The sequence below is a fragment of the Panulirus ornatus genome, chromosome 21 (assembly GCF_036320965.1).
Source record: "Panulirus ornatus isolate Po-2019 chromosome 21, ASM3632096v1, whole genome shotgun sequence".
Taxonomy (NCBI): domain Eukaryota; kingdom Metazoa; phylum Arthropoda; class Malacostraca; order Decapoda; family Palinuridae; genus Panulirus; species Panulirus ornatus.
Window position 1 is genome coordinate 7,012,206 of NC_092244.1, and position 27,738 is coordinate 7,039,943.

General features: G+C 39.3%; 1 protein-coding gene across 3 annotated transcripts; it reads right to left on the minus strand.

Annotated features, from left to right (window-relative positions):
• Positions 1-411: 411 nt before the first annotated feature.
• LOC139756322 (polynucleotide 5'-hydroxyl-kinase NOL9-like) lies at positions 412-25,238 on the minus strand. 3 transcript variants are annotated; one of them, XM_071675632.1, is made up of 6 exons: positions 25,153-25,238; positions 23,106-23,242; positions 17,079-18,129; positions 15,649-15,883; positions 9,463-10,500; positions 412-2,963 (listed from the first exon to the last, which is right to left on the minus strand). In XM_071675632.1, exons 2-6 carry the CDS (start codon positions 23,192-23,194, stop codon positions 2,863-2,865), a joined length of 2,514 nt encoding a protein of 837 aa, XP_071531733.1. In that variant the 5' UTR covers positions 23,195-23,242; positions 25,153-25,238; the 3' UTR covers positions 412-2,862. The 3 variants fall into 3 exon arrangements, with proteins under 3 accessions (XP_071531733.1, XP_071531731.1, XP_071531732.1); XM_071675630.1 differs by having other exon boundaries at positions 25,112-25,191; XM_071675631.1 differs by having other exon boundaries at positions 25,038-25,163.
• Between the last annotated feature and the right edge of the window lie 2,500 nt (positions 25,239-27,738).

Here is a 27,738-nt window from a genome sequence, read left to right on the forward strand (position 1 = left end):
AGTTAATCAGAGATCATATTGGCAGTAGTGTTGGATGCTGGATTGATGAAAAACTGACAAATAACAATTTACAGATCATTTCTGCAAAGATTCAGATCAAAACTTATCCTGAGACTTACGGGGAAATTTAAATGTACAGAATTTAAAGACATGATGGTAGTAAGCAATTAAGAGAAATCACTTTGCCCTTGGCAGCTATATCAGATCTTGGATCAGCATGAAATGAGGAACCTGATTAATCACCATCTACAGATTATTACAGCATAGTTTTGATTTATCTGACCCAGTAGTTTCTGAGAAGACTGAAATGTGAAAAATTCACTGACACAGACATCAAGTGATGATACTAGCTTACCGAGCTAATAAAAACATTAGATGACACACTAAAGGAGATTGTAAAATATATGCAGATTAAAATTACATTCATATATTCAATATAAAACCTATTCAACATGATTTAGAGTCAGTAAAAGTACATTGTCTCAAGTAACAGTTATTAAAACTTAGGATCCATTAAGAAAATAAAGAAGGTTAACAAGTACAAAAATACATTACTCCACATCAATTATTTTCATTTGACGTCTAAATATTTTCTTTGACAAAGAAGGTTGTTTCTGGATGCAAACATACATGACTGTCAACGTTCCATTATTTTAGGATGAACAAAGATAACATACAATATCCTCATCTACTTTGCTTCCCTCACTAAATTAACACTTTTTAATGCACATGTCTTACTGGACATAACCACTGCTTGATCACTGACAACCCTTGATTTACATCATGAATTTAAAGTTTTGATTAAATCTGCTTTGTGGTTTCTAACCAGATTTGTAAATTCTAGCCAATCAAACCATTTGGCCCTGTGGTGGCCATATTTGGATGGAGCATCAGGAAATGAGGATAACAAAATAAAGAACCATCCATTGATCATTTCTGCAAAGTTTCAGTTCAACTGACCCACAAATTTATATGGTTACAATGTGAAAAGTTTATAGACAATGACAGAACACAACCAAATAAACAACATTGTGCCCTATGATGTCCAAATCAACATGAAATAAGGGAAATTTGAAATTACCCTCCAAAGATCACTTTTGCAGAGTTCCATTCAACTGAATCTGTGATTTCTGAAGAAAACATTTATTTGTGAAAAGTTTACTGACAGATGACAGATGCTAATGACTCCATTTCATATGCTTCAACCTAATTTCCTTCCTTTTATAACTCTTTTTTCTTGCAATGAACTTATCTCCTCTAGATTTGGACCTATGCAACACCTGAGACTGGGAAAGCAGTAACTTGGATGATTTCAATTGTCTTAAAATGCAATTTCTGTCTATACAATTTTCTAAACATCATTTGTTATCTTCCATTATACAAAAGCACAACTCAACTCTATAGTAACATTAACATGCTGGACATATCCATACTGTCTATTAGATCTTGGAAACCCCATTTTATTAACATCACAAACTTTTCCTCCCATAAGCTGGGTGTTATACAACTGTCATACACATTTTTCTTGTGAGCAGCTATTTAACATCTACTAGTTTTTATTCATCACCTCTCTATAAACCAGAGTGTAATCAAAAGTCTTCCATCCCATTCATTCTTTAGGCATTAATTACCTTTCTCTAACCATTCCTTTCTGTTTACTGTGATGCTGCTACCCTCTCCTTGTTGTCCTGACATCATTATAGTCACCACCTTGTGAGCTATCAGTGTGTGCCTTGCCTCCCAGATCTGGACCTGTGGCACACATCTGGCTCCTGCCTCCCATACTTTCTGTGGAAACTTGAGGTTGATGTCAGTAGGAATTGTCTTTTTACAATCCATTTTAATAGGTATTAGACATAACTGAATCTGTCTACAACAAGCATTAGGAGAAGCATTAGGCAGAAACATTAGGTAGAAGTAGTAGGTAGGACCATTAGGCAGAAGTATCAGGAAGTAGTCAGTTGGAGCATTAGGTAGGAGCTTCAGTAAAACTGCATTAGACTCCCTCTGCCAGTGGCCTGTTATGGGTGAGGCATTAGAGCTGTAGTTTATTAGTTATAGAGACTACTGCCGTGGCCACTTCCCTTGAGGCAGTTCCAGTTGGGATCAGGCATCAGAGATATAGACAGATAGATTTGCCACTCAAGAATTGATGGATTCAATATCTACTTTCCCTATACAGTGAACCTTTAGAATTCTCTTCCATCCTTCCTTCATATTTCCTACTTCATATAATGATCCTACCTTTCAGTTAGGTCTACAAAAACCTGAAGAGCTCTGATTATTTTTGTTCCCTACCTTTTTCTTCTTACCTAGATGGTTATGACTTGGACATGTATGCCTATGCCATATTGGTCACTGTAAAAACTTCAATTCCTCAATTAGCTTACCATTTAAGCCAAATCCTCCATTTGTCAGAGCTTATGCAAGGTAACTGATGACTGCTCATTAAAATGTAACCATTACCAAATATCCACAAGATTAATTCCAATTATTTCATAAAGAATAAACTTCTTCCATAACTTTCACTCTTATACTGAAAAATGAAGAAAATAGTTTATATATTCTTTGCTCTTACATGCTTCCCTAAAGTATTTTTTATCACTTTGTTTATGTAGTTTATCACATAAAACTCAACAAATGATAAAGGACTTATGTTAACGTGTGAACATTTCAAATACATGATCCTAATTGCAAAGCAGTACTGGTTGTACAAAACTGTAGACTCTGTACTATCAATTTTGCCAGACAAATATTGTATGGCCATCGTTTATATCACCATAATATTCATGAGTTCATATTTAATGCATGAGAAAACATGTCCTGCATTTCTTTAAGTACTGTAATGTACATCCACAAAAGTCAATCAATCATAGAATGATGAATTCGTGGCTTTATCTGTCGTTCTACTTTAAGTTGTCCAGCTCCTTCCCGTATCTGACGATGTAGGTACGGAGCTTCTCCTGTTAATGAACAAAAGACGAAAATGTACATAATTCAGATAAAGTTTTTAAAAATAACAGTTGCTAAAAAATCTAACTGTTTTGATGTGCAAAAGGATCTTTTCTTTGGACAATAAGTTCACTATTGAAAAAACTTTATAACCCATTATGCACATTTCAAATTCATAGCAACAACCTCTCTCACTCCCTTTGTTATCATTCTGCAAGACCATAGTAACATACAGTTCTCACCTCACCAAGTCTACCACTCAATGCATAAGGGGTGGGTAAAAGAATCTTGAGGAGTGAATTAGCAATCCTGGATATCATTCCAACTATACTGAAGGAGATTGTCCCACTCTTGAGAAAGCAAAACAAAAAATTTAATCTTACAATCTTTTGGGACTGATTACATATTAGATCTGATATCAGCATATGTTTAAAGATAAAGGGACAAACTGCTAAGCAGTAATAGCAACTGAATGCTGCTCTATAAACCATTACATCCCCACAAGCAAACTCTTTGGCAGGATGAGTAAAGAAAGGACGACTAAGAGGACATACCTGTTAGAAGTGGAGGGAGCATGAGGGATAGGAAGAATGAAGAGATAGAAAGCTGGAATGAGATGAGGCTATGAGTTTTTGGGCCAGAACATTCAGGAGGAAGAGATGCATACATTGGATAAATCGAAATGGAGTGATGCGCCATGATATCTCACACACCTAAGTGGACTGCTGTATGGTTGAGTATTACTCTAAATGAGCACCTGCCAGCCTCATATGTCTTATGATGGGCAAATCCTCATATATACTTTTTATTTTTCTAAAGGAAATATAGTAATTTAACCCCCTACCGAGCAAGTGCTCTTTCAGATGCTCAGATGTCTCAATCTGATCTGCTCAACTTCAGTAATGCATTTTGATTAAATAATTGGAACCAGCAAGTTGTCCTTAATATCAAACATATTCATTTATTCATATTCATTATACTTTGTCGCTGTCTCTCACATTTGCGAGGTAGCGCAAGGAAACAGACAAAAGAATGGCCCAACCCACCCACATACACATGTATATACATACATGTCCACACACGCACATATACATACCTATACATCTCAATGCATGTACAGAGCATCAGATTGGGGAAGAGCAGTGTGGTTTCAGAAGTGGTAGAGGATGTGTGGATCAGGTGTTTGCTTTGAAGAATGTATGTGAGAAATACTTAGAAAAGCAAATGGATTTGTATGTAGCATTTATGGATCTGGAGAAGGCATATGATAGAGTTGATAGAGATGCTCTGTGGAAGGTATTAAGAATATATGGTGTGGGAGGCAAGTTGTTAGAAGCAGTGAAAAGTTTTTATCGAGGATGTAAGGCATGTGTACGTGTAGGAAGAGAGGAAAGTGATTGGTTCTCAGTGAATGTAGGTTTGCGGCAGGGATGTGTGATGTCTCCATGGTTGTTTAATTTGTTTATGGATGGGGTTGTAAGGGAGGTAAATGCAAGAGTCCTGGAAAGAGGGGCAAATATGAAGTCTGTTGGGGATGAGAGAGCTTGGGAAGTGAGTCAGTTGTTGTTCGCTGATGATACAGCGCTGGTGGCTGATTCATGTGAGAAACTGCAGAAGCTGGTGACTGAGTTTGGTAAAGTGTGTGGAAGAAGAAAGTTGAGAGTAAATGTGAATAAGAGCAAGGTTATTAGGTACAGTAGGGGTGAGGGTCAAGTCAATTGGGAGGTGAGTTTGAATGGAGAAAAACTGGAGGAAGTGAAGTGTTTTAGATATCTGGGAGTGGATCTGTCAGCGGATGGAACCATGGAAGCGGAAGTGGATCATAGGGTGGGGGAGGGGGCGAAAATTTTGGGAGCCTTGAAAAATGTGTGGAAGTCGAGAACATTATCTCGGAAAGCAAAAATGGGTATGTTTGAGGGAATAGTGGTTCCAACAATGTTGTATGGTTGCGAGGCGTGGGCTATGGATAGAGATGTGCGCAGGAGGATGGATGTGCTGGAAATGAGATGTTTGAGGACAATGTGTGGTGTGAGGTGGTTTGATCGAGTAAGTAACGTAAGGGTAAGAGAGATGTGTGGAAATAAAAAGAGCGTGGTTGAGAGAGCAGAAGAGGGTGTTTTGAAATGGTTTGGGCACATGGAGAGAATGAGTGAGGAGAGATTGACCAAGAGGATATATGTGTCGGAGGTGGAGGGAACGAGGAGAAGAGGGAGACCAAATTGGAGGTGGAAAGATGGAGTGAAAAAGATTTTGTGTGATCGGGGCCTGAACATGCAGGAGGGTGAAAGGAGGGCAAGAAATAGAGTGAATTGGAGTCATGTGGTATACAGGGGTTGACGTGCTGTCAGTGGATTGAAGCAAGGCATGTGAAGCGTCTGGGGTAAACCATGGAAAGCTGTGTAGGTATGTATATTTGCGTGTGTGGACGTGTGTATGTATATGTGTATGGGGGGGGGGGGTTGGGCCATTTCTTTCGTCTGTTTCCTTGCGCTACCTCGCAAACGCGGGAGACAGCAACAAAGTATTAAAAAAAAAAAAAAAAAAAAAAAAAAAAAAAAAAAAAAACATCTCAATGCATACATATATATATACACACAGACATATACATATATACACATGTACAAAACTCACATTGTCTGCCCTTATTCATTCCCGTCGCCATCCCACCACACATGAAATGACAATCCCCTCCCCCCGCATGTGCGCGAGGTAGGGCTAGGAAAAGACAACAAGAGCCACATTTGTTCACACTCAGTCTCTAGCTGTCATGTATAATGCACCAAAACCACAGCTCTCTTTCCACATCCAGGCCCCACGAAACTTTCCATGGTTTACCCCAGATGCTTCAAATGCCCTGGTTCAATCCACTGACAGCACGTCGACCCCGGTATATCACATCGTTCCAATTCACTCTATTCCTTGCACGCCTTTCACCCTCCTGCATGTTCAGGCCCCAATCACTCAGAATCTTTCTCACTCCATCTTTAAACCTCCAATTTGGTCTCCCACTTCTCATTCCCTCCACCTGTGACACATATATCCTCTTGTCAATCTTTCCTCACTCATTCTCTCCATGTGACCAAACCATTTCAAAACACCCTCTTCTGCTCTCAACCACACTCTTTTTATGACCACACATCTCTCTTACCCTTTCATTACTTACTGGATCAAACCACCTCACACCACATACTGTCATCAAATATCTCATTTCCAGCACATCCACCCTACTCCGCACAACTCTATCTATAGCCCACGCCTTGCAACCATATAACATTGTTGGAACCACTATTCCTTCAAACATACCCATTTTTGCTTTCCAAGATAACGTTTTTGACTTCCACACATTTTTCAATGCTCCCAGAACTTTTGCCCCCTCCCCACCCTATGATTCACTTCCACTTCCATGGTTCCATCCGCTGCCAAATCCACTCCCAGTTATCTAAAACACTTCACTTCCTCCAATTTTTCTCCATTCATACTTACCTCCCAATTGACTTGTCCCTCAACCCTACTGTACCTAATAACCTTGCTCTTATTCACATTTACTCTCAGCTTTCTTCTTTCACACACTTTACCAAACTCAGTCAACAACTTCTACAGTTTCTCACCCGAATCAGCCACCAGTGCTGTACCATCAGCGAACAACAACTGACCCACCTCCCAAACTCTCTCATCCACAACAGACTGCATACTTGCCCCTCTTTCTAAAATTCTTGCATTCACCTCCCTAACAACCCCATCCATAAACAAATTAAACAACCATGGAGACATCAAGCACCCCTGCCGCAAACCTACATTCACTGAGAACCAATCACTTTCCTATCTTCCTACACATACACATGCCTTACATCCTTGATAAAAACTTTTCACTGCTTCTAACAACTTGCCTCCCACACCATATATTCTTAATATCTTCCACAGAGCATTTCTATCAACTCTGCCATATGTCGACTCCAGATCCATAAATGCTACATACAAATCCATTTGTTTTTCTAAGTATTTCTCACATACATTCTTCAAAGCAAACACCTGATCCACACATCCTCTACCACTTCTGAAACCACACTGCTCTTCCCCAATCTGATGCTCTGTATATGCCTTCACCCTCTCAATCAATACCCTCCCATATAAGTTACCAGGAATACTCAACAAACTTATACCTCTAAAATTTGAGCACTCACTTTTATCCCCTTTGCCTTTGTACAATGGCACTATGTAAGCATTCTGCCAATCCTCAGGCACCTCACCATGAGTCATACATACATTAAACAACCTTACCAACCTGTCAACACAGTCATCCCCTTTTTTAAAGAATTCCACTGCAATACCATCCAAACCCGCTGCCTTGCTGGCTTTCATCTTCCGCAAAGCTTTCACTACCTCTTCTCTGTTTACCAAATCATTCTCCCTAACCATCTCACTTTGCACACCACCTCGACCAAAACACCCTATATCTGCCACTCTATCATCAAACACATTCAACAAACCTTCAAAATACTCACTCCATCGCCTTCTCGAATCACCACTACTTTTTATCACCTCCTCATTAGCCCCCTTCACTGATGTTCCCATTTGTTCCCTTGTCTTAAGCACTTTATTTACCTCCTTCCAAAACATCTTTTTTTTTTTTTTTTTATTATTATACTTTGTAGCTGTCTCCCGTGTTTGCGAGGTAGCGCAAGGAAACAGACGAAAGAAATGGCCCAACCCACCCCCATACACATGTATATACATACGTCCACACACGCAAATATACATACCTGCACAGCTTTCCATGGTTTACCCCAGACGCTTCACATGCCTTGATTCAATCCACTGACAGCACGTCAACCCCGGTATACCACATCGATCCAATTCACTCTATTCCTTGCCCTCCTTTCACCCTCCTGCATGTTCAGGCCCCGATCACACAAAATCTTTTTCACTCCATCTTTCCACCTCCAATTTGGTCTCCCTCTTCTCCTCTTTCCCTCCACCTCCGACACATATATCCTCTTGGTCAATCTTTCCTCACTCATCCTCTCCATGTGCCCAAACCACTTCAAAACACCCTCTTCTGCTTTCTCAACCACGCTCTTTTTATTTCCACACATCTCTCTTACCCTTACGTTACTTACTCGATCAAACCACCTCACACCACACATTGTCCTCAAACATCTCATTTCCAGCACATCCATCCTCCTGCGCACAACTCTATCCATAGCCCACGCCTCGCAACCATACAACATTGTTGGAACCACTATTCCTTCAAACATACCCATTTTTGCTTTCCGAGATAATGTTCTCGACTTCCACACATTCTTCAAGGCCCCCAGAATTTTCGCCCCCTCCCCCACCCTATGATCCACTTCCGCTTCCATGGTTCCATCCGCTGCCAGATCCACTCCCAGATATCTAAAACACTTCACTTCCTCAAGTTTTTCTCCATTCAAACTCACCTCCCAATTGACTTGACCCTCAACCCTACTGTACCTAATAACCTTGCTCTTATTCACATTTACTCTTAACTTTCTTCTTCCACACACTTTACCAAACTCAGTCACCAGCTTCTGCAGTTTCTCACATGAATCAGCCACCAGCACTGTATCATCAGCGAACAACAACTGACTCACTTCCCAAGCTCTCTCATCCCCAACAGACTTCATACTTGCCCCTCTTTCCAAAACTCTTGCATTTACCTCCCTAACAACCCCATCCATAAACAAATTAAACAACCATGGAGACATCACACACCCCTGCCGCAAACCTACATTCACTGAGAACCAATCACTTTCCTCTCTTCCTACACGTACACATGCCTTACATCCTCGATAAAAACTTTTCACTGCTTCTAACAACTTTCCTCCCACACCATATATTCTTAATACCTTCCACAGAGCATCTCTATCAACTCTATCATATGCCTTCTCCAGATCCATAAATGCTACATACAACATCTTTTTATTCTCCCTAAAATCTAATGATACTCTCTCACCCCAACTCTCATTTGCCCTCTTTTTCACCTCTTGCACCTTTCTTTTGACCTCCTGCCTCTTTCTTTTATACATCTCCCAGTCATTTGCATTATTTACCTGCAAAAATCATCCAAATGCCTCTCTCTTACTAATAATAATCTTACTTCTTCATCCCACCACTCACTACCCTTTCTAATCTGCCCACCTCCCACATATTCATATGACTCTTTAAAGAGATGGATATGGTGTTATTAGAGGTTACAGAATTATTATCAAAATTCTTAGCAGTGTAATAAAAACAGGTTGACAGGGAAGGAAAGGAAGACCTGACAGCATGAGAAACTCATAACAAGAATATATCCAAGTGAAACTGATGAAAAAAGATCTACCTATTACACTGTAATGAGTGAATTGTAAAGCTAGGCATGTCAATATATGTTTGAAATATGAGTTGGCTGTAAATGTTTGGAGTGTTCCTCCTAAGTCCACATTTGAAAATGGGAAACATTTGAATGACTGCATTAAAATAAACATAATTATTAAGAGCACAACTTACCTGATGAAAACAGCTTGTAAGCAGACTCTGGTAGGAATAACTTTGGCATAATTACTGCATTTACTTGAGTGGTAACCACCTCGGGCAGAAGAGAGGTCAGGATGTACAGTTCTTGAGTTTCTGGGTCAATGCCACTGATAATTCCCCAGCCTGCTAAATTCCCAAAGTCTGAGTCTTCTGTCAGCTGCTTTGGGAGGTTTGGACCCACAGTTTCTACATTATCATGCCTGACTTCACACAGTGCAACTAGCTGTCCATTTATTACTTGCAAAATACGTTTTTTTGGTATCTGCTCATCGCAAACATGAAGTACAATACTTGACCATGAAAGCTTCACCACATTGGTTGTTTTATCCTCTGTCTTTTTTTGCTCTTGTTGTTGGAACAAGTCTATAAACTGGCCCACATGAGTTATAACAGATAAATCTCTTACAATGTTTGGCTTTAAAGAAAGATGAGAAGCATACCCTCTTATTGTAGATAAATAAACTAATAACCTATAGTTAAGCTCTGTTTCATTAGCATTTGTGATGATGCCTCCTTTAACAGTCTCAACTTTTTCACAATGCAGTTCCATAGGAAAGTTGTTGGCATGATTAGAGCTTTGTATCTGAATGACATGTGTGGGTTTTATGATCCTTAGGATATCTAACATAATGTCCAGACCTGTGCCTCTGGTCCATCCCATTGTGTTAACTACTAGAGGGATTGATGGCTGCTCTAGACTTAGCTGATGCAAGTACTGGACTGCACCCATGTACTTCTGCAGCATAAACTTTGGGCTTGTCTCACCCACTAATATTTGTTTGGCATAAGAAGCAAGTTCATTGATATGATGAACACATGCAGCTCCCAACAGAGGTTTTATTAATTGTATAAGTGATATACATGTGGGCAATGAAAATTCAGACTGCCCTAGATCAAGATCGAGGCACATAATACCAGACTCTGACTTTTCACAGAGTAGGCTGTTGCTGATGTACCTGAAGAACGTGGATTTTCCTACAGCTCTTGCTCCACAAACCACCACACGTGGCACTGTAAAAAATAAGTTAAGCCTTTACATTTATATTTATTAAACTATGCAGATTCTAGAAATCATTCCTCTGCATGCACACATCAAATCTAAGTAACAAATATCATATTTTGGAAGGTTTCAGTTGTATTTTCATTGAGGTAAAGTAAAGCAAGTCTGTTAGCACCTTTCTTCTAAACCATAATCTAAATATCAAGGCTCCAGCATCTGTCACACATTCATTCAAACTTAGAACTATCCTACACTCTTCTTAACCTTCTCATGTTTTTCCTAAAAACAAAGACTTGACTCTTTACATGCAGCTGACTTTGCATAACACTAAATACTTAAATCTTCAGTCGATATATCTATATCTCTGATGCCTGTTCCAGTTGGAACTCCTTCAAGGGGGTGGCCATGGCAACAGTCTCCATGAATAAAGAACTCCAGTACAGCTTCTTAGCCTTTAGTGCCTCACCCTTATCAGGCCACTGGCAGAGGGCAAGTCTAGCACAGTGTTTACAGAGGCTCCTACCTAATGTTTCTAATGACTATTTCTATCTAATGCTCCTACTTACTACTTCTACCTAATGTTTTTACCTAATGCTCCTGCCTAAATTTTCTTAAGTACTACTGCTTCTACCATTTAGCCAAAAGGCTGGGCTAGCATACAGTGCTAACCACAGGAAAATCTAGAGTTATGAAGAATGAGCTGCATGCATTAAGTGATGTTAAATGTTACATATGCCAAGGAGAGATTGTTTGAGGACAGAATGCCAGCACTCTACATATTAGTGAAGCAGAAAGAAAAGATAGCTATCTGGGTCAGAGAAGTGCAACTTGACAACCACTAAAGTGCTGGCTCACTAAGCAGATGTCACTAACCCTCCTGAGAGAAAGGCAGGTACTACTGGTAATATACCTGCCTAGTCATTGGCTGCCTACCAACTACTACCTACTTAAATCCTTCCACCTTTTTTCCATGTTCTCTTTTTCTTTTACACTATTTCACTTCAGACCTGATCACAGAGAGGACTTATCTCCATAACTGACTCCTTTGATATGAATGCAGGTGCACCACTGAATTTCTGGCAACTGATGGTTCGGTACCTCCTTTAGTTCGGAGAAATTTACATGAGAGAACTTGAAATCACCGCAGCCACCAGACTAGCTTACTGGGCGGCCACAGATGACGTTGTGTGTAGTAGGGCATGCATATTTACATTCTTTACACTGCACTGTTGGGGTGATACTGAAATTCTGTGACATTCTTACCTTATTTTGCTTAAATCTAACCCTAGATATGGCTTCTAAGACATATGAGAGTGTCACTCGTGGTGTCAAACGTAAACACCAGTCCACATTGATCCAAGATAAAGTAGAACTGTTGAAAAAAATGGACTGTGGTGTTTCGGTGCATAAGCTGCGTGACATCTACAGTATTGGTTCATCAACTGTTTATGATATTAAGAAGCAAAGAGAGATAAATACTGAAACTCTATGTGGACAATGATTCCAAGAAGCAAATGATGATTAGAAAAACTATGAAAGATGGTAAGAGTACTGAGCATGATCGAGTGATGATGGAATGGTTTTGACAGCGTCGGAGTGATGGAGTGGACTTTTCAGGTAGAACGATAATGGACCAGGCTTAGTTGTTCCATAAAGAACTTAAATTACAACATGAGTGTGACTATAGTGAATGATGGCTTCAAAGATTCAAGAAGCGTCATGGAATTTCCATGAATAAAGTGTGCAGAGAAAAGCGGTCTGCAAACCACGAAGGAGCTGCTGAGTATGAGGACGAATTTGTGAAATTCGTAGTTGACAAGCACTTCAGTCCTGAGCAGGTGTATAAGTACCTGTATTTCATTCAATTATTTAATTCACATTTAATATTTGTTTAATTCAAATTTCTAGCAGTCCATGGTATACTTTAGAAACATGGGAGATGTATAATTAGTGGATTAGAGGTGTGTCGATGAATTATTATTACATGATCACAGTTGGTCTGGCAAAATGGTTAATACGGCAAGGCTTTGGAACCAAAAGTGCCGGAAAATCAGTGGTGTACCTGCAGTATTTTCATATCCAAATCAATGTTCTCCTGCTCTATCATATTATTATTATTATTATTATTATTATTATTATTATTATTTGTATTATGAGTATTTTGAAGGTTTGTTGAATGTGTTTGATGATAGAGTGGCAGATATAGGGTGTTTTGGTCGAGGTGGTGTGCAAAGTGAGAGGGTTAGGGAAAATGATTTGGTAAACAGAGAAGAGGTAGTAAAAGCTTTGTGGAAGATGAAAGCCGGCAAGGCAGCAGGTTTGGATGGTATTGCAGTGGAATTTATTAAAAAAGGGGGTGACTGTATTATTGACTGGTTGGTAAGGTTATTTAATGTATGTATGACTCATGGTGAGGTGCCTGAGGATTGGCGGAATGCGTGCATAGTGCCATTGTACAAAGGCAAAGGGGATAAGAGTGAGTGCTCAAATTACAGAGGTATAAGTTTGTTGAGTATTCCTGGTAAATTATATGGGAGGGTATTGATTGAGAGGGTGAAGGCATGTACAGAGCATCAGATTGGGGAAGAGCAGTGTGGTTTCAGAAGTGGTAGAGGATGTGTGGATCAGGTGTTTGCTTTGAAGAATGTATGTGAGAAATACTTAGAAAAGCAAATGGATTTGTCTGTAGCATTTATGGATCTGGAGAAGGCATATGATAGAGTTGATATAGATGGTCTATGGAAGGTATTAAGAATATATGGTGTGGGAGGCAAGTTGTTAGAAGCAGTGAAAAGTTTTTATCGAGGATGTAAGGCATGTGTACGTGTAGGAAGAGAGGAAAGTGATTGGTTCTCAGTGAATGTAGGTTTGCGGCAGGGGTGTGTGATGTCTCCATGGTTGTTTAATTTGTTTATGGATGGGGTTGTTAGGGAGGTGAATGCAAGAGTTTTGGAAAGAGGGGCAAGTATGAAGTCTGTTGGGGATGAGAGAGCTTGGGAAGTGAGTCAGTTGTTGTTCGCTGATGATACAGCGCTGGTGGCTGATTCATGTGAGAAACTGCAGAAGCTGGTGACTGAGTTTGGTAAAGTGTGTGAAAGTAGAAAGTTAAGAGTAAATGTGAATAAGAGCAAGGTTATTAGGTACAGTAGGGTTGAGGGTCAAGTCAATTGGAAGGTAAGTTTGAATGGAGAAAAACTGGAGGAAGTAAAGTGTTTTAGATATCTGGGAGTGGATCTGGCAGCGGATGGAACCATGGAAGCGGAAGTGGATCATAGGGTGGGGAGGGGACGAAAATTCTGGGAGCCTTGAAGAATGTGTGGAAGTCGAGAACATTATCTCAGAAAGCAAAAATGGGTATGTTTGAAGGAATAGTGGTTCCAACAACGTTGTATGGTTGCGAGGTGTGGGCTATGGATAGAGTTGTGCGCAGGAGGATGGATGTGCTGGAAATGAGATGTTTGAGGACAATGTGTGGTGTGAGGTGGTTTGATCGAGTAAGTAACGTAAGGGTAAGAGAGATGTGTGGAAATAAAAAGAGCGTGGTTGAGAGAGCAGAAGAGGGTGTTTTGAAATGGTTTGGGCACATGGAGAGAATGAGTGAGGAAAGATTGACCAAGAGGATATATGTGTCGGAGGTGGAGGGAACGAGGAGAAGTGGGACCAAATTGGAGGTGGAAAGATGGAGTGAAAAAGATTTTGTGTGATTGGGGCCTGAACATGCTGGAGGGTGAAAGGAGGGCAAGGAATAGAGTGAATTGGAGCGATGTGGTATACCGGGGTTGACGTGCTGTCAGTGGATTGAATCAGGGCATGTGAAGCGTCTGGGGTAAACCATGGAAAGCTGTGTAGGTATGTATATTTGCGTGTGTGGACGTATGTATATACATGTGTATGGGGGTGGGTTGGGCCATTTCTTTCGTCTGTTTCCTTGCGCTACCTCGCAAACGCGGGAGACAGCGGAAAAAAAAAAAATTTATCTATTTATTTATTTTGCTTTGTCGCTGTCTCCCGCGTTTGCGAGGTACCACAAGGAAACAGACGAAAGAATGGCCCAACCCACCCACATACACATGTATATACATACACGTCCACACACACAAATATACATACTTATACATCTCAATGTATACATATATATATATCCACACACAGACATATACATAATTCATACTGTCTGCCTTTATTTATTCCCATCGCCACCTCGCCACACATGTAATAACAACCCCCTTCCCCCTCATGTGTGCGAGGAAGCGCTAGGAAAAGACAACAAAGGCCCCATTCGTTCACACTCAGTCCCTAGCTGTCATGTAATAATGCACTGAAACCACAGCTCCCTTTCCACATCCAGGCCCTACAGAACTTTCCATGGTTTACACCAGGCGCTTCACATGCCCTGGTTCAATCCATTGACAGCACATCAACCCCAGTATACCACATCGTTCCAATTCACTCTATTCCTTGCTAGCCTTTTACCCTCCTGCATGTTCACGCCCCAATCACCCAAAATCTTTTTCACTCCATCTTTCCACCTCTAATTTGGTCTCCCACTTCTCCTCATTCCCTCCACCTCTGACACATATATCCTCTCTGTCAATCTCTCCTCACCCATTCTCTCCATGTGACCAAACCATTTCAAAACACCCTGCTCTCTCAACCACACTCTCTTTATTACCAAGCATCTCTCTTACCCTTTCATTACTTACTTGGTCAAACCACCTCACACCACATATTGTCCTCAAACATCTCATTTCCAGCACATTCTCCCTCCTATGCACAACTCTATCTATAGTCCAAGCCTCACAACTGTATAACATTGTTGGAACCACTATTCCTTCAAACATACCCATTTTTGCTTTCCGAGACAATGCTCTCGCCTTCCACACATTTTTCAACACTCCCAGAACTTTCGCCCCCTCCCCCACCCTATGACTCACTTCAGCTTCCATGGTTCCATCCGCTGCCAAATCCACTCCCAGATATCTAAAACACTTCACTTCCTCCAGTTTTTCTCCATTCAAACTTACCTCCCAAATGACTTGTCCCTCAACCCTACTGTACCTAATAACCTTGCTCTTATTCACATTTACTCTCATATTAATCAACAGAATTGTCCAAAGACTTTAATTAATATTCTCAGATCCAAAAAATGCTATGCTTACCACTGCCACAAGTCCAACAAGTCTTGATTGCGTCCATAATATTCATCCATTCTGGAACCTCGTTTAAAAGACCAAATTCCCTGCAGTTTGCCTCTGTGACGACAGTTATTCCCATTTCAGACCACGTATTTTGATACCCTTTAGTCTTGAAAAGATTCTTATATCCAGCTCGTGATAAAAGTCTTAAGACAGGTGGATAGTACTTCTGCAGCTCAATTATTCCAAGTGGTCCAGCCTGCAAAATGTTTTAGTAGTTCTGAGCTTTTATAAAAACTTAATGATGGAGTTTAAAAATAAACACTCTTATAGGAAATGGTTATCTGGCAAATCTATGTTCCTAAACTATCTAATCCAACAAATTCATCTAAACAAAGCATTTTATCAAATACAAAACTTATTGAACAGATACTGATACCATTCACTTGGGACATTTCAGAGGACTATAATGATGCTAAAAATGGGTAAAATTCATCAACCTTATTTCAGCATGATGAGCAATACAGACTACACATTCAAACACAGCTTCCCAATGGACAATAAAGGAAAGAACACAAAAAAAAGAACAAATACTCTACACAAACTGGCTGCAAAGTAAATGTGAAAACTCACAGACATAATGCCTTCTAATAAATTTGAATGAAACAATCAAGTGAACATTGGGAGAAGAATTATGAAGAAAGATTTCTAGTATTTTCATTAACATTTCCTGTGTCAACATCAAACTGAGCCCACTTAAACTCATGGGGGCAATACTCATACCAATGTTATCTTCACATACAGACATCTGGAGAATGAAAAATAAAATGTGATACCCCCTTTGGGAATAAAAAGTGATCATGGACAGCGTGAATCTGACTGAGCACCTAATGAAGTAATAACAAAGAAATCAAATGAAACCCAACCTAAGAAAAGATATATAAGATTGGTAACTATACAAAGCTGTGTTCCTAGATTACAAAGAGGGAAATGGGATTTCACAACAATCATATGAAACAATATTACATGAGGTCCTGTGAAATATATGATGAGGAGGTCTGTAGACCTCCGCATCATATATTTCACAGGACTTCATGTAATATTGTTTCATATGATAAGATTTCACCTCAATACAACTAAAGCTATCATGAATGACAACAACATTTAGTATGCTGCAGTGCCTCGTACTGACGATTGTTTTGGTTTGATTTCACCTCCCTTCAACTAAAGCTATCATATACCTCCCAGTGTGTAAGATGACATCTCTTAGGACAATGGGACTGGACAGCTGTACAAAACCTTGCAAAGGGATACAGCGCCAACTTACCATTGTCGAAAAATAGCACAGTCCTTGCTTGACAAAGCAGTACCTCTGAGAAGTGAATACTGAGTACTGCCAATTAAAGTTCTCCATTCAAATTAAGCTAAGCATGGTATTCAAATACTTAATTTACCTGCTTCCTGTTGACATGTTCTAGCCATCCAGATGGTATTCCTCTATCCTGCAGGTACTTATCTGAAGGATCTACAATGTAAGCATCCACTGTACATAAACAAAGTAAGGCACCAGTGGCAAAGGAATACATTGTCTGCATCTCCCGTTGCTGCAGTGTGTAGCCCAATACTTTAACAGTGCCGACTAGAGGACGGATGTGCAATACACCTTGGATGTAAAGGGCTGATCCAGGACTCAAGGCTATGACAAGAGTGTCTCTAAAAGTTCCTATTGCACTAACAACATCTCCTATTAGTTTCAGCTTATTTTCTAGTTCTTCTTTTTTCTTTGTTCTTTCACGCTGCCTCAGGGTACTGCAAGTACCTGATTTTTCTTGTATGCCTGTCTGCTTTTCCTTTGAGCTTTCACTTTCTAAAATGGTATCGTCCTTCTGTTTTTCTGAAAAGCTTTCACTTTCTAAAATGGTATCGTCCTTCTGTTTATCTTTCTGAACAAACTTCCACAAATTACTTATATCCATGAAGCTACTATCAGAATCAGAATCGTGGCACAAATTCTGTATTCTATCACTATCACCAATCTTATAGAATTGAGCAGTTTCCCCGCCATCCTGACTGTTATTTGAGGTATCAGCTTGAGCTTTTTCCCCACCATCCTGACTGTTATTTGAGGTATCAGCTTGAGCATTTTCCCCACCATCCTGACTGTTATCTGAAGTATCAGCTTTACAAGACTTTCCTAGGTTATTTTTCTTCATGTGTGGAACAAAAGAATTTGATACCTTTTTTGCCTTATCTTTCTTTGTAATCTTTTCAGTCCTATTATACTTTTTCTTTTTTGCTTCCTTTGGTAAGGAGGGGGATGCCTTGTGCACTACAGGTTGTGATGAATTACAAGATTCTGTTCCATTTACATCTAGGGTTACACTATCTGCTAATATCTTCTGCTTCCTGGACTTCTTGAACATACTTCTTCCTTCAGACTTCAGGTTATGAGCTGTGTTCATAGACTCCTGTACCTCAGCTGTTGCAGCACTCCTCTTCCTTTTCCTAAAGAAAAAATATTATGTATTGGACATGACACAAAAAATGGCTTGCATACATAAGTTCACCTCAAAGGCCTCCTATTACTTTTACCAGAACAAGATGGCCTATGTAAAATCAAACATCACACAGATATGGCCCCTGAAGTACCTACCATTGGAGTAAGATGGATCAAACAGAATCTTCTCCACACCCACACACACTAAACATTGAGATGTCTTTTTCTAAAGAAAAAAAAAAAAGCTCTTGACCCCATACAGGGCTCATGGTCCAGATGAAATTTCACCATATATACTGAATATGCATGCATATACATTAGAAAGACCTCTCAAAACACTGTAAAAGATGTCAGTGGAAAAACCCTAACTGCAAAGAAAGTGGAAAATGACAAATGTCATACCCATTTGTAAGAAAGGAGACTGGGAGAGGCACTGGTCTGTAGACCAATCCTCTTGAGTGTGGTCTACAAAGTACTGGAAAAGATAATTAGACAGCAAATGGATGGATGACCTACAAAGTAGAAATTACATAAATGAAAAACAATTCAGTTTTAGGAAGATGTCATACGAATGAACTCTTTGATATATAAAAGAGAGTGAATTTCTATCTTTGACAAAAGGGAAGGCTGGGTGGATTGTTTGTTCCTGAACTGCCAGAAACCATTTGACACTGTACTGCATAGGAGGCTGATTAAGAAGCTAGATCATAAGGCAGGAATAAGGGGAAGACTCCTCCAATGGATACAAGATTATCAAAGGAGCCTTGTCCAAATGTGTCAAGGTCACCAATGGAGTGCTACCAAGTTCCTGTTCTGGGACCATTCCTCTCCCTGATCTATACAAATGACTTGCAAGAAGGTATGGACTCATATCTAAATATGTTCGAAAAGTAAAAAGCAAGCACAATTACATCAGCTTAAAAGGGGACCTAAACAGGCCCCAAAGTTTGCCTGACACGTAGGTGAGGAAAGTCAACCCAAGTAAACATAGAGTAATAAAGATGGTATTGAGGGAAAGGCCTTAATATGATGTTACAGTTATCTCCCCTATTTACCAATAAATGTTATAGTTACCAATTATAGCTTATTCAGTTTTCTTTGAGAAACTGTATAGAAAATGGAAGATGGCCAAGGTTAAGAGGAAGGATGTCATACAAAGCTGCTGGTAAATGTATAATGCAATCTGTGCACATCTCAGTCCTTTCAAACTCTAATGTTATATAATTGAGGCCAGTGAATTTGCCAGAGTGATGCTAAGTACTATAGAGAGAGATCTATGTTATATTTTTTTTTATTATACTTTGTCGCTGTCTCCCGCGTTTGCGAGGTAGCGCAAGGAAACAGACGAAAGAAATGGCCCAACCCCCCCCATACACATGTATATACATACGTCCACACACGCAAATATACATACCTACACAGCTTTCCATGGTTTACCCCAGACGCTTCACATGCCTTGATTCAATCCACTGACAGCACGTCAACCCCGGTATACCACATCGCTCCAATTCACTCTATTCCTTGCCCTCCTTTCACCCTCCTGCATGTTCAGGCCCCGATCACACAAAATCTTTTTCACTCCATCTTTCCACCTCCAATTTGGTCTCCCTCTTCTCCTCGTTCCCTCCACCTCCGACACATATATCCTCTTGGTCAATCTTTCCTCACTCATTCTCTCCATGTGCCCAAACCACTTCAAAACACCCTCTTCTGCTCTCTCAACCACGCTCTTTTTATTTCCACACATCTCTCTTACCCTTACGTTACTCACTCGATCAAACCACCTCACACCACACATTGTCCTCAAACATCTCATTTCCAGCACATCCATCCTCCTGCGCACAACTCTATCCATAGCCCACGCCTCGCAACCATACAACATTGTTGGAACCACTATTCCTTCAAACATACCCATTTTTGCTTTCCGAGATAATGTTCTCGACTTCCACACATTCTTCAAGGCCCCCAGAATTTTCGCCCCCTCCCCCACCCTATGATCCACTTCCGCTTCCATGGTTCCATCCGCTGCCAGATCCACTCCCAGATATCTAAAACACTTCACTTCCTCCAGTTTTTCTCCATTCAAACTCACCTCCCAATTGACTTGACCCTCGACCCTACTGTACCTAATAACCTTGCTCTTATTCACATTTACTCTTAACCTTCTTCTTCCACACACTTTACCAAACTCAGTCACCAGCTTCTGCAGTTTCTCACATGAATCAGCCACCAGCGCTGTATCATCAGCGAACAACAACTGACTCACTTCCCAAGCTCTCTCATCCCCAACAGACTTCATACTTGCCCCTCTTTCCAAAACACTTGCATTTATCTCCCTAACAACCCCATCCATAAACAAGTTAAACAACCATGGAGACATCACACACCCCTGCCGCAAACCTACATTCACTGAGAACCAATCACTTTCCTCTCTTCCTACACGTACACATGCCTTACATCCTCGATAAAAACTTTTCACTGCTTCTAACAACTTTCCTCCCACACCATATATTCTTAATACCTTCCACAGAGCATCTCTATCAACTCTATCATATGCCTTCTCCAGATCCATAAATGCTACATACAAATCCATTTACTTTTCTAAGTATTTCTCACATACATTCTTCAAAGCAAACACCTGATCCACACATCCTCTACCACTTCTGAAACCACACTGCTCTTCCCCAATCTGATGCTCCGTACATGCCTTCACCCTCTCAATCAATACCCTCCCATATAATTTACCAGGAATACTCAACAAACTTATACCTCTGTAATTTGAGCACTCACTCTTATCCCCTTTGCCTTTGTACAATGGCACTATGAGCCATGTATTTTACTATTATAAATATATTTTTATATATTTTCATATGTCTTTGGTATTTGACCAACTTGAGGAGAAGGGAAAGTGTAGGTATTATTACAGCCATCACCTGTCAGGAGATGTAAGCCAGATTGTAAGGGAATCTGTGTCTAGCCCAAATATCTCTGTTAACAGAAGCTGTTATTTCAGAGTTATCTGTTTTAACGGGCCTATGGGCTGATTATACACCCTTTAATGTGAAAGTGGTGGAGGCAGATTGTAACAATGATTATCATCTCACAAGATGTAAGCATTGCAATCCTGTGTGACAAAGGGAATACAAAGTTGACACTGTCCATAACCCATCATCCTAGTCCCATAATAGGAGAATGGTAAAGGAGAGAAACTGTGCTGGTAAATATCAGAATAACTTTTAAGTATATGAATAATGAAATATTCAGTACACTGTTCACATCATACATAACTAGGTAATGCTTCTCAAGCTTGGTCATCACACCTAAAGAAGCACAAAGAGCTAAAAGAGGTCCTAAGGAGGACAACAAAGATGGTACCAGGATTAAGAGAGATGAGGCACTGCGAAAGGCTAGAACTCTTAAATTTGCCCATTATGGAAGAAATAAAGAGTGAGGAGTGACCTAATCACAACTTTTGTCTTGAAACAAGATTCAAGATGTACCTAGAGGACAGTTCTTCAAAAGATGTAAGGATAAGACTATGAGAAGACAATGTGAAATTGGACAAGACACTTGTTAAATAGAAGCAAGGAGGTACTTTAACAGCATGAGTGGCAGATGAATGAAATAAATTGAAATAGGATGCCATAAATGTGGACAGCAGATGAATGAAATAAACTGAAATAGGATGTCATAAATGTGACAACAGATTAATGAAATGAAATGAAAGAGGATGTCATAAATGTGGACAACATACACAAGTTTAAAAGGTTGAGCAACAGTAGAGAACAGTCAAGAGATATGGCCTCATGAGTGTCAAACTCCCTTTCTGTACAGTACTCACATGTAATTACACATACACACCTCCTCTCCATACGGTACAAATTGGTAATTACTCACACACACCTTTCACTGTCTTTATATAATTAACATATGCCTTTGGATAAACTTTTATTCATGCTCTATTCATACTCATGCCATTTCAATATTCTGTTTTTTTCTTTATCAAACAGTTCCTCCAAAAGTATTATCTCTTCTATTTTTCATTGTTTCTCCTCTCCAAATCAGTAAAATCCATACTCACTTCTCAAGTAATCCATGTTAACTGCTCAAATCTTTCAAGCCACACCACATCTTAATAAAATATATCAGAGTAGATTGAAAGATTAGTTCTACTTAAATCTGTCCTATATGTCAACTCCTATACTTTCCTTTAACCTCCTCACATAGCAATAATAATGCAAGAAGTATAACAGCAGTATCCAAGGTTTCTTTGATGCATTATTTCCTACAACATGAATTGTAAACTTTCACATTTAAAATATTACTTTAAGTATGTCCTGGTATTGTGGTGTGCTAAGAATCTCAGGGTTCCCATCAGAATCTACTGGTAATGATAGGGAGGGCTCAGACAACAGTAGTACCGTCTAACCCCATAACCTTTCCCCGTCTGATAGACCTGTCTCTTTTTCTATTACCTATACCAACATTCGTGGTCTCTCTCATAACTATTCAGCTAAATATCATTGTTGTTGACCAACAATATCATTGTTGTTGACCAACAATATCACTGTTGTTGACCAACAATTTGAATATCATTGATGTTAGGAAAAGAAAAGGAATGCCCGTTAAAAAAGTATCTGAGTTTAAACTCCCGTAAACTATCTTACAACATGATTTAACTACCAGGGATAAGGTTATGGAACATCAATCCTGTAAACAATCTGTATCTCTATTGATCACATGCTGTTTAACAAGTTCTCTCAGCTAACGAACTGAATCTCTATTGATCACATGCTGTTTAATAATCTTTCTAAGCTAAAAATGTGATTTAAGTTTAACCCATTTTTCTTTTTTTGCATTAATGAGTCCATTTCTGCAATTCCTGTTTTCATGTTTCATCAAGTACACAACACGCAGTGATTATGAAATTCAGTAGTTTCAATACCACTTCAGATTAAAATTTTTACATTTAACATCCACATACTTTTTGGCTGGAGGCTTTGATTTGTGAGGCTGCTTGTGCAACTTCGCACTCCTTTCATTTTTCTTCTGGATGGCTTTTAATGAAAACATTTTCCCCAGTAGAGCTTGTCGTATAGAGTCCAGCTACTTCTTAAGTACCTGTAAAACAATTCAAATTAAATCAATACCATAACACAGAGCTAACATAATTTACAGATTTTAGTTAATAAAAAAGCTAATTACATCTTTAATAAAACAGCAAAAGTACAATGTAAGGTAGTTTTTACAGATCAATAAAGTAAATTTCAAACTGATCAATCTGTTGTTACTACAGTAAACATCATACTGTACTTCATTAAATCATCTTCATAACATATAAGTAATAGAACAATTAAGTCATGAACTAACTAATGCTAAGCCACTTCATAAGAAAGTAGGGGTTAAATTTCTTTGTCGATTCAACTGCCTTTCATCTAACAACATACAGCGCTAAACAAACATCAATCAATAATAAAGGAGTGTGTAAGCATAAGGCCACATCCCAGTCCAACTCTAACATCATGCCAAGGAAGCAACAAGCACACTCAGGATACTCAAACACAACATTCACACCAAATAAATGACTGGTTATTGTATTAATGCATGAACAAGGTTCTGAGGCAATACAAGGCTCTGAGGCAAAATATAAATATGGTAATTCTATTGTATTACTTTCTTAGTGGATTTATTAACTCTTCCCTTTGAAGAAAGTTGCTGTAATTATTGGGGAATATATATATATGAACATAACCAAAGTATACCTAGAGTAGTCTTTGGAAGCCTTCCATGCATACAGCTGGGCACAGACCAATGAGCTAGGTCAGTGGTCAAACAAGCTGCTGGAAGCCATGGCCTGCAGGTCCATGTAATCAATCACTACCTGCGTAGTTTCTTACAAAGTAAACATGCCTATCAAGAGCCATCTTAAAATTCTTCATTGTGCATTCCATCATGTTTCTATAAAATATAATGCTCAAATTCATGCTCCACAACTTTTATCATGACCTCTACATACTGAACAAACAGCAAAAAACTAAATTTACTCAATATCCAACCCCAATAAGATGCAGATCAAAACTAGACCACCAAGTAAATACTCCAGTCTCCATGTCTTCCAGTATGAAGAATTTCTTTACAGATATGTATTTCTTCCGTAACTACGTGATTTCTGTGGTCCCTAAACTGAAAATTTACCATCCTGCCTCATCTGCACTTGCACCAAGTGACACTCGTCACACCTCAGCTTCTCCAACTTCTGATGAAGCAATATTATTTTGATTCTTAGTTGGTAAGCAGCCAACGACCAGGAAGGTATGTTACCAAAACTACCGGCTTGGGTATCAGGAGGGTTAATGACAGTTCCGTAGTGAGCCAGCACTTTAGTGGTTATTAAGTTGCATTTCTCTGATCCAAACAACTGTCTTTCCTTTTTGTCTCACCCACATGTAGACTACTGGCTTTCTGTCCACAAACATTCAATCTCTTCTTGTTTCACATAATACTTGACAACACATAACTCACACAGCTCATTCTTCATGATTGATTTTCCTGCGGTGAGCACTAAGCGTTAATCCTGTTCTATGGCAAAATAGAAAAAGCAATAGGTAGTAGTACTAGGTAAGAACATTCAGGCAGTAGCATTAGGTAGAAATATTAGGGAGTAGAAGGCAGGAGCATTAAGTAGACACATTAGTTAGTAGTCAGCAGGAACATTAAGTAGGAGCTTCTGCAAACGCTGCGCTAAAGTTACCCTCTGCCAGTGGCCTGTAAAGGGCGAGGCACTAGAGGTTAAGAAGAGGCTGTTAAGTTCACTAGTTATAGAGACTATTGCCGTGGTTAACCCCATGAGGGAGTCCCAGTTGGAACAAGCGTCTGACATAGAGAGAGAGGAGCAGTCACCCTTATGTGTGCATACCTCTCTGTTATCATCACCACCACAACATAGGTCAGATACTCAGCCCGACTAAAACCTTATCAACCCATACTTACACATTCACATTTGACTACAGAAACACGCTTTACATACTAACGTTTCCACTCACAAACACACACTGCACGACGCGAGCGCTAACTTCACCTAGCGAATAGTTTCATTTAATATTCGTCAGACTTTTTCGCTCTCTCTCTCTCTCTCTCTCTCATATATATATATATATATATATATATATATATATATATATATATATATATATATATATATATATATATATATATAAATAAATTTTCTATGCATATACTAGATATATATATATATATATATATATATATAAATAAATTTTCTATGCATATACTAGATACTGTTTCCTGCGGGGTAGGGAAGTTCCGGGAATGGATGAAGGCAAGCAAGTGTGAATGTGTACGTATGTGTATATGTGTATGTCTTTGTGTATTTGTTGAGATATAGATATGTATATATGCACATATACATATCAACATTATCCCTGGCGATAGGGGAGAAAGAATAATTCCCACGCATTCCCTGCGTGTCGTAGAAGGCGACTAAATGGGAAGGGAGCGGGGGGCTGGAAATCCTTCCCTCTCGTTTTTTTTTTTTTTTTTTGATTTTCCAAAACAAGGAGCAGAAAAGGGGGCCAGGTGAGGATGTTCCTCAAAGGCCCAGTCCTCTGTTCTTAACGCTACCTCGCTAACGCGGGAAATGGCGAATAGTATGAAAGAAAAGAAAGATATATATATATATATATATATATATATATATATATATATATATATATATATATATATATATATATATATATGTTTATGGATGGGGTTGTTAGGGAGGTGAATGCAAGAGTTTTGGAAAGAGGGGCAAGTATGAAGTCTGTTGTGGATGAGAGAGCTTGGAAAGTGAGTCAGTTGTTGTTCGCTGATGATACAGCGCTGGTGGCTGATTCATGTGAGAAACTGCAGAAGCTGGTGACTGAGTTTGGTAGTGTGTGAAAGAAGAAAGTTAAGAGTAAATGTGAATAAGAGCAAGGTAATTAGGTACAGTAGGGTTGAGGGTCAAGTCAATTGGGAGGTAAGTTTGAATGGAGAAAAACTGGAGGAAGTAAAGTGTTTTAGATATCTGGGAGTGGATCTGGCAGCAAATGGAACCATGGAAGCGGAAGTGGATCATAGGGTGGGGGAGGGGGCGAAAATTCTGGGAGCCTTGAAGAATGTGTGGAAGTCAAGAACATTATCTCGGAAAGCAAAAATGGGTATGTTTGAAGGAATAGTGGTTCCAACGATGTTGTATGGTTGCGAGGCGTGGGCTATGGATAGAGTTGTGCGCAGGAGGATGGATGTGCTGGAAAAGAGATGTTTGAGGACAATGTGTGGTGTGAGGTGGTTTGGTCGAGTAAGTAACGTAAGGGTAAGAGAGATGTGTGGAAATAAAAAGAGCGTGGTTGAGAGAGCAGAAGAGGGTGTTTTGAAATGGTTTGGGCACATGGAGAGAATGAGTGAGGAAAGATTGACCAAGAGGATATATGTGTCGGAGGTGGAGGGAACGAGGAGAAGTGGGAGACCAAATTGGAGGTGGAAAGATGGAGTGAAAAAGATTTTGTGTGATCGGGGCCTGAACATGCAGGAGGGTGAAAGGAGGGCAAGGAATAGAGTGAAATGGATCGATGTGGTATACCGAGGTTGACGTGCTGTCAGTGGATTGAATGAGGGCATGTTTCCTTGCGCTACCTCGCAAACGCGGGAGACAGCGACAAAGCAAAAAAAAAAAAAAAAAATATATATATATATATATATATATATATATATATATATATATATATATATATATATATATATTATCCCTGGGGATAGGGGATTAAGAATACTTCCCACGTATTCCCTGCGTGTCGTAGAAGGCGACTAAAAGGGGAGGGAGCGGGGGGCTGGAAATCCTCCCCTCTCGTTTTTTTTTTTTTTTTTTTCCCAAAAGAAGGAACAGAGAATTGGGCCAGGTGAGGGTATTCCCTCAAAGGCCCAGTCCTCTGTTCTTAACGCTACCTCGCTAATGCGGGAAATGGCGAATAGTTTGAAAGAAAAAAAAGAATATATATATATATATATATATATATATATATATATATATATATATATATATATATATATATATATATATATATATATATATATATTATATATATGAACGAAGAATGACCTGATTTGCACATATCCAATCTCTATCAAGTATCATATAAGGAAACCAAAGCTTACCATCCACATGAGAGCCCTTTAGACTTCATAATTAATCTTGACTGTTTCATTTGCATTGGATCAGCCCACTGATGACGGTTCAAGTAAAAGTAGTATCTTTCAAAATAATGAATGAAATAATGATGTCAAATAAATGAACTGTAAACTCGAAAATATATAAAGAAATATCTAACAGTACGATTACTTTTACCCATTTCTTTATGGAGTTTTTGAGAAATCATACATGTATTATTTGAAGTCATCTACCCAACCTTCCTTATCCCTTTTATGCCTATAAAAGGTCCCCACAGGAGGTAAGCCCTTTACAGCGCTCCTAGTTTATCTTTGGTTAATGCAGGTGTTATTACTTTATTAAATGATTTATGTATATGCCATATGTCTGTGCTAGATGAATGAATCATGTGACAGCTTTATATAAATAT

Excerpts from the sequence above, each read along its gene's own strand:
- LOC139756322 (XM_071675632.1), bottom strand. The coding sequence starts at position 23,194 with ATGTTTTCATTAAAAGCCATCCAGAAGAAAAATGAAAGGAGTGCGAAG. Across the intron at positions 15,884-17,078 it reads AACATGTCAACAGGAAGCAG|GCTGGACCACTTGGAATAAT; the intron begins GTAAATTAAGTA and ends AACATTTTGCAG. Across the intron at positions 2,964-9,462 it reads TTACAAGCTGTTTTCATCAG|GAGAAGCTCCGTACCTACAT; the intron begins GTAAGTTGTGCT and ends GTTCATTAACAG.